The 8,757-nt window shown below is 42.1% G+C and overlaps 1 protein-coding gene across 1 annotated transcript in view; it reads left to right on the top strand.

Moving 5' to 3' along the window:
* The window catches only part of LOC139759504 (nephrin-like), a 574,502-nt gene extending 566,547 nt beyond the window's left edge, over positions 1–7,955 (top strand). Inside the window, exon 10 of the mRNA XM_071681702.1 lies at positions 7,840–7,955. Coding sequence (XP_071537803.1) covers positions 7,840–7,955 — 116 coding nt within the window. The remainder of the gene's footprint in view (positions 1–7,839) is intronic.
* Positions 7,956–8,757: the final 802 nt, after the last annotated feature.

Below are 8,757 nucleotides of genomic sequence, written 5' to 3'. Positions count from 1 at the left end.
TTCATCCCTCCTTCCCTAACTCCTTAACATTGGTCTCTGTTGCTATCTCTTATTTCTTCCCTTCTCTATCTCCCTTTAACCTCGGTCACTCCTCTTACCACTGGTTCCTCCCCACCACCCTCCCTTAGCCCTCCTTCTCTTACTTTTGGTTCCCCATGTCCTTCTTAGCCTTCTTGATCCAGCCATGGACTGGTGCACGCTCACAGGTCGTGTCTTTTCCGCTGGATGTGGTTCCCACTAGCCCATCTGGGAGTTTATTTTGCCTTGCCAAGTGATTTATGGCTTTCATTGTCAAGTTCTTATCCCATACAACTCTTGCTCAGTTTAATACCAGAGTGAGACAGGTGTAGAGATACTGTCTTAGGTATAAAGGAGACATTAAAATTTTGTTTCAATAGTTCGCAAGGAAATACCATAAAAGATTCTAAGAAGTTTACGTTTGTGAAGGCCCTGTGACGCATTGAAGTCCGATATCCTGCCATGTATTCCATATGGATATCCTGCGCCCATCACTGCTGGACTGGTATTGAAGCTCCATGACTGTAAGTCAAGAAAATGAAGGGTGATAAACTGACATGTGAAGACCAGCAGTGGACACATCACATGTATTTTCAAATAGGAACTGCGAAATATAAGTGATCATGTGGCTACATTCAGGAGGCCAAAACAGCCTCAATATATGTATGAGTGAGAAATTGGGCCACATGGAATTTGATAGTCATGTTTTTGATTGGGATTCATATTGGTTAGGTTGTCTGTATAACAACGACTCAAAAGCCAGAGAATTAACCAGGAAAAAGTTAATATGTCTAATCAGACGTAAAATAATGTAAGTCGTTGACATGAAGTGAAACAGATATCAAGTTTATTCTTTAACGTATTATATGATTCTGCCTTCAACCACCCTGACTGATAAATCGTTCCATATGTTGACAATCCTTCCGAAGAAAAAGTTTTCTCCTCATTCGAGGTAAAACATTTAACCAGGAATTTATATCCATTACCGTGAGAGAAATCAGACGAATCAAGTCTTTAGTCACTTGACAGATCAAGGTTATCAAAGCATTTGAAAATTTTGAACACTTTGTTCGATCATCTCATAACCTTCTTGTTTCTAAGCTAAACAGATTCAAGTTATTCAATCTCCTGTCATAAGGTTTGTTTCTCAGCCCAGGAATCGTTCTGGTAGCTCGACGTTGTGCTCTCTTCATTTCGTCTATATCTATCTTTAGCTCGGATGACCAAATCTCAACACAATATATTCAAAATTGGGTCGAACAAAGGATGATTTACCTGGACCTAAATTCGAACGCCCCACTAACGAACCCAAGAATTCTGTTCGCTCTTTCCACAGCTTCTGTACATTGCATATATGGTTATAGGTCACCAGAGATTATTCCGCCCAAGTCTTTTTCCTCATTTATCTTTTGAAATTAAACAGAATTCATACTGCAGCCTACATTTGCGTGATTGCTACCGATATGTAAAACTCTGCACCTGTCAATATCAGAATTCTTCATTTGCCACCTATGAGCCCAGTCCATCAGCTTGTCAACGTCAGTTTGAAGCTATAGACGTTCAAGTTCCGTTGTAGATTCATTCCCATCTTTGCATCATCAGCGAATTTTGATAACTTGCATTACAGTCCGTTATCAGTATCGTTAATATGAATAAGACAGAGAACCGGTCTAAAGAGTGATCCTTGTTAGACTTGTTACGTCTGACCACTCTGAGGCTTGACCAGTAATCACAACGCCTCGTTTGCGACCAGTTCACCAATTTCCCGTCCACTGAAGTAGAACCTTAACAATGCCATGTGACTCAATCATTGCTTGTGACCTTTGATGTGCAACCTTATCAAATGCTTTGTTGAACGTGCCTTCTGTTTTCACATGCTGTTCGCTCAAGTAGGATTTAGGAACACAAAATGCTGTCTCTTCTCCAGCAGATAACCCCGTCATGGACCATCAGGTTTGTTGTTATCTATCATTCCCTCCCTTAACCCCCTTATCCTCATCTCACCTCCATTTCCCTAAAGCCCCTTACTCACAGTTTCTCTCTTATCCATAATTCCTACTCGTCCTCTCACCCCACATAATCCCTCCATCCACCAGGGTTCCTCCTAGATTCCCAGTTTTTCCTTTCGGCTCCTTCCTCTCGTCTCGTCTCGCCTCCTCCTAATCTCCCAGCCCCCGTTATGGAAGACGTAGAGACTACCGCTTCTGAATACATGTAGCTACTCTACATTCTTATTCCCTTGTGAAGAATGCTGAAGTTCAGAGAAAGTTACCCCGCAGTTTCTCGATTTTTTCTTTTCTCTCTTCCTAAATTTCTCTAATTCTTTTCATTCTCCCTTTCTTTCCTTCTTTCCTCACCATCCATCTTCATTAATTCTTCCTCCTCGTCTAACCTCTCTCTTTCTCTTCGTATTTCTTCCCTTAACACTTCATGCATTTCCCATGCCTCCTCATTCCCACGTCATATCTTTCATACTACATCATACCTTTCCCGTCACTCCTTATTTTTCTAGAAGCGTTTCATGCCCTTTCCATTCTTTTTTCTTTCTCCATCTGCACTCATTCCCTCCCATCCTTTTCCCTATCTCACCACTCTGTCATCATTTTCTCCCCATCCCACCACCATCTTTCTTCTCTCTCTCTCTCCCTCTCTCGTCCATGGGTAATTTACGGAGGAAAGATAATGTTACAGAGAGAAAACAAAATCAGGTGACGTTGACACGAGTATGTTACACACGTGGATGTGGAGACGTTGGAGGTGTTAATGAATTTTTATTAGTGCTGGAGGTGCAGGTCATGAGGGAGATACTGCACGTACTACCTCCAACATTAGGAATTGCAAGTAATGGTGGAGATACTGCAGGCACTACCTCCAACATTGGTGGCTGCATGCAATGGGGGAGATACTGTAGGCACTACCTCCAACGCTAGTGGGTAAGATATTGCAAGGACTATCTCCAACATTAAGAGGTGCAGATAATGGGGGAGATACTGAAAGCACTACCTCCAACAATAGGAGGTGTAAGTAACGGGGGAGATATTGCAGGCATTTCCCTCAACATTAGCATGATAATGTTTGGTAATGTTGCGGGTATGAGACAAGTAATGTTTTGGAAATCTGTTTATGTAACGCACAGCCAGACTGAGCGGGCAGGGGGATGATGTTAACTGGGAAGATGTCGGAGATGATGCGGATGGAAATTGTTGCAGATATATCTGGTGAAAGAGTATTACTGATGTTGGAGATGTTGTGGATGTTGAAAACTGTTGGAGATAGTGTGGATGTTGAATGAGGTTGAAGATGTCGATGTTATGTAGGTGTTGGAGATGGGATGAGCCCTGACTGCTTGTGAATGCTGGAGATGTTGGAGATGTTGTGAATGCTGCACATAATTAGAACTGCGGGAGATGGAAACCTTGACTTAACTTGTTTTGGAACAATCACGTCCGGGGAATGGAATGAAGCGACACTAAGGGTATTCGTTACCTTAGCCACTGAGGTCATGACCTGACCCCTCAGTGCATGGTGAACACGTATTCAAAACAGTTTGTTCTTCTCAAATCAGAAATCAGTAATGACAAAATAACTTTTATGGAATTTTACAAGTGTTTGTATATGGGAGGAAAATGTGGCTACTCCAATGATACAAGGAGATACAGAAGAATGGAGGAGCATTTATTTTGAGTTATCATTGGTGAGTCTTCAGACTGGTCGGCACCAGTGGATCATATACTATTATGCTGACTTCTGATCTTCATTTGTTTGCACTTTATTCCTGGATTCCTCAAATCTATATTCGCATTGAGATTCAAACAATTATTCGTTTTCTTGCGCAAACCTGAGAAGAATATTCTAGTTTTGGCCTTAAGTAGAATGTAAACTTCCTGAATATTTTTCATCCACATACTTGAACGATCTTTTTTTCTAATATTTACCAGCAGACAGTCTGTCTCCTTTACTATTCTCCTGAACTGTGGCTTTGACAACAGGTTAGGGACAAGGTCAACACCAATTTCCTCTCATACACTGAATCCTGAAGTTTATTCATATAAGATAAAAATCGTAATGAGGCCTTCTTGCAATTCTTTCAATCTTAATAACATAACATACGCTCAATCTGAATTTTATTAACCATTTGTCTGACCGACTTTTAAGCCTGTGTGTGTCGCTTGTAAGCCATTACATCATCTGAAAATATACCTTCTGGCAAGTCATTAACGAAAATAAAGAAGAGTAGTGGTCCCAAAATGTAACCCTGTGGCACTCCAATGGTGACATACACATGGAGAAGACTCCTCTGACATGTGTTCTTTGTTTCCCTCCACTAACATAATATAGCTGTCAGAGGAATCTTCCTTTTATTCCTGCCTGGTGATCGGATATTTTGATCATCCATCCTTGCGGTATTATGTCAGATGCTCACTGGCAGTCCAAATGCAAACAATCAACCCAGCTTACCCTTTTTTCTAAGGGAGAGTTCGCTCTCGTAGAACGCTGAGGTTCTTACACATGACCTCCTTTCCCTATCACCGCACTGTCATTCATCAATTAATTTCTCCTGTGCAGAAAGTCGTCCATTTGCCTTCTGATTATGTTTTCCATTGCCATACACATGACAATCGTCAACAGTCATTCTTCCCTCTTTCTCAACCCTCACTCTGTATTTGATACTAGGGGTACCAATATTCCTAATCCTTCATTATGAATTTCACAGAACCTGTTTACGTATGATGTGTACCAAATATATATATATATATATATATATATATATATATATATATATATATATATATATATATATTTTTTTTTTTTTTTTTTTTTTTTTTTTTATACTTTGTCGCTGTCTCCCGCGTTTGCGAGGTAGCGCAAGGAAACAGACGAAAGAAATGGCCCAACCCCCCCCCCCATACACATGTACATACACACGTCCACACACGCAAATATACATACCTGCACAGCTTTCCATGGTTTACCCCAGACGCTTCACATGCCTTGCTTCAATCCACTGACAGCACGTCAACCCCTGTATACCACATGACTCCAATTCACTCTATTTCTTGCCCTCCTTTCACCCTCCTGCATGTTCAGGCCCCGATCACACAAAATCTTTTTCACTCCATCTTTCCACCTCCAATTTGGTCTCCCTCTTCTCCTCGTTCCCTCCACCTCCGACACATATATCCTCTTGGTCAATCTCTCCTCACTCATTCTCTCCATGTGCCCAAACCATTTCAAAACACCCTCTTCTGCTCTCTCAACCACGCTCATTTTATTTCCACACATCTCTCTTACCCTTACGTTACTTACTCGATCAAACCACCTCACACCACACATTGTCCTCAAACATCTCATTTCCAGCACATCCATCCTCCTGCGCACATCTCTATCCATAGCCCACGCCTCGCAACCATACAACATTGTTGGAACCACTATTCCCTCAAACATACCCATTTTTGCTTTCCGAGATAATGTTCTCGACTTCCACACATTTTTCAAGGCTCCCAAAATTTTCGCCCCCTCCCCCACCCTATGATCCACTTCCGCTTCCATGGTTCCATCCGCTGACAGATCCACTCCCAGATATCTAAAACACTTCACTTCCTCCAGTTTTTCTCCATTCAAACTCACCTCCCAATTGACTTGACCCTCACCCCTACTGTACCTAATAACCTTGCTCTTATTCACATTTACTCTCAACTTTCTTCTTCCACACACTTTACCAAACTCAGTCACCAGCTTCTGCAGTTTCTCACATGAATCAGCCACCAGCGCTGTATCATCAGCGAACAACAACTGACTCACTTCCCAAGCTCTCTCATCCCCAACAGACTTCATACTTGCCCCTCTTTCCAAGACTCTTGCATTTACCTCCCTAACAACCCCATCCATAAACAAATTAAACAACCATGGAGACATCACACACCCCTGCCGCAAACCTACATTCACTGAGAACCAATCACTTTCCTCTCTTCCTACACGTACACATGCCTTACATCCTCGATAAAAACTTTTCACTGCTTCTAACAACTTGCCTCCCACACCATATATTCTTAATACCTTCCACAGAGCATCTCTATCAACTCTATCATATGCCTTCTCCAGATCCATAAATGCTACATACAAATCCATTTGCTTTTCTAAGTATTTCTCACATACATTCTTCAAAGCAAACACCTGATCCACACATCCTCTACCACTTCTGAAACCACACTGCTCTTCCCCAATCTGATGCTCTGTACATGCCTTCACCCTTTCAATCAATACCCTCCCATATAATTTACCAGGAATACTCAACAAACTTATACCTCTGTAATTTGAGCACTCACTCTTATCCCCTTTGCCTTTGTACAATGGCACTATGCCACTATGCACGCATTCCGCCAATCCTCAGGCACCTCACCATGAGTCATACATACATTAAATAACCTTACCAACCAGTCAACAATACAGTCACCCCCTTTTTTAATAAATTCCACTGCAATACCATCCAAACCTGCTGCCTTGCCGGCTTTCATCTTCCGCAAAGCTTTTACTACCTCTTCTCTGTTTACCAAATCATTTTCCCTAACCCTCTCACTTTGCACACCACCTCGACCCAAACACCCTATATCTGCTACTCTGTCATCAGACACATTCAACAAACCTTCAAAATACTCATTCCATCTCCTTCTCACATCACCACTACTTGTTATCACCTCCCCATTTACGCCCTTCACTGAAGTTCCCATTTGCTCCCTTGTCTTACGCACCCTATTTACCTCCTTCCAGAACATCTTTTTATTCTCCCTAAAATTTACTGATAGTCTCTCACCCCAACTCTCATTTGCCCTTTTTTTCACCTCTTGCACCTTTCTCTTGACCTCCTGTCTCTTTCTTTTATACTTCTCCCACTCAATTGCATTTTTTCCCTGCAAAAATCGTCCAAATGCCTCTCTCTTCTCTTTCACTAATACTCTTACTTCTTCATCCCACCACTCACTACCCTTTCTAAACAGCCCACCTCCCACTCTTCTCATGCCACAAGCATCTTTTGCGCAATCCATCACTGATTCCCTAAATACATCCCATTCCTCCCCCACTCCCCTTACTTCCATTGTTCTCACCTTTTTCCATTCTGTACACAGTCTCTCCTGATACTTCTTCACACAGGTCTCCTTCCCAAGCTCACTTACTCTCACCACCTTCTTCACCCCAACATTCACTCTTCTTTTCTGAAAACCCATACTAATCTTCACCTTAGCCTCCACAAGATAATGATCAGACATCCCTCCAGTTGCACCTCTCAGCACATTGACATCCAAAAGTCTCTCTTTCGCACGCCTGTCAATTAACACGTAATCCAATAACGCTCTCTGGCCATCTCTCCTACTTACATAAGTATACTTATGTATATCTCACTTTTTAAACCAGGTATTCCCAATCATCAGTCCTTTTTCAGCACATAAATCTACAAGCTCTTCACCATTTCCATTTACATATATATATATATATGAATTCTCAAAGCACCGACACTGGTTCCTCCATACCATGGAATCAAGAGGCGTCGAGGTTACCGTGTGTTTTCAGTCAGCAAATGCCACAGTGCGGTTTATGTCTTCACCACTGTCCACTACATAACTTCTCACATAGTAATAATTCAAGGTCGACGCCGTAAACGTCCTAGGGAACCATTAATTAACAAACTTGCGAAAATTATCACGATTATGCCTTGGATGATGTCGAGAACAACAGACTGAAAGTAAAGCTCATCAGTGACCGTGATCCGAGGACAGCTGAAGGAATTCTGTACCAGGAAACCTTCACACTGTAAACGTTTTGCAGATGTCAGGGTAACTGATGTTGCTAATGCTGTAAAAGAGGTGGCCATGGTGAGCATGTGTACCAGTCAACTGTGCTGTGGTTCATTTGACCTCAAGTACATTGCAAGCATTGTATAGTTCCCTGCTTTACTTATGGTATGGGATTGTTTCCGTTATTATGGTGTTGTGGACCTTCAAAATGTTGCAAAAGAATGAAACCTCAAGCTATTGTGTGGCCATCTTCCAGACTCATTCAAAAAGCGCATAGCTGAATTCTTCATGCAGGATGCAACTCCCCAAGACTGCCAAACTAGTCACTGATTGGTTTAAGGACTGTGCAGTGAAGTTTTTCAGTGACTGGCCCAGGAAGTCACCAGATTTAAATCTAACAGAAAACTAAAGAGGACATCCCTGGGGATAGGGGAGAAAGAATACTTCAGAGGTATTCCCTGCGTGTCGTAGAAGGCGACTAAAAGGGAAGGGAGCGGGGGGGGGGGGGCTGGAAATCCTCCCCTCTTGATTTCTTTTCTTTTAATTTTCCAAAAGAAGGAACACAAGAGGGGGCCAGGTGAAGATATTCCCTCAGAGGCCCAGTCCTCTGTTCTTAACGCTACCTTGCTAACGCGAGAAATGGCGAATGGTTTGAAAAAGAAAACTAAAGGGCACTTATAAAAAAGAAATTATGTAAAAGGGATACTCCATCACTGCCTAAGCTGAGGGGTGGCTGTTTGTGAAATTTGGGCAAAGATAGACCCAAAATGGCTTCAGAACCTTCCTGATTCAGTTCCTGGTCATTTCAAGGAGTGTATGAAGAGGAAAGGAAAACCAGTACTTGGTGGTGAATCAACAGTTTTCAGTTTTATTTCATGTTTATCCTTGCTGGCTGTGCTGCAGCCTACTTCATTGGCAGTCACTGTAATTTATTTCAAAAGACTCCTTC

The sequence above is a fragment of the Panulirus ornatus genome, chromosome 3 (genome assembly GCF_036320965.1).
Source record: "Panulirus ornatus isolate Po-2019 chromosome 3, ASM3632096v1, whole genome shotgun sequence".
Lineage (NCBI taxonomy): Eukaryota > Metazoa > Arthropoda > Malacostraca > Decapoda > Palinuridae > Panulirus > Panulirus ornatus.
Note: the sequence above shows the minus strand (reverse complement) of the source record. Positions and strands in the feature narration are given on the sequence as shown.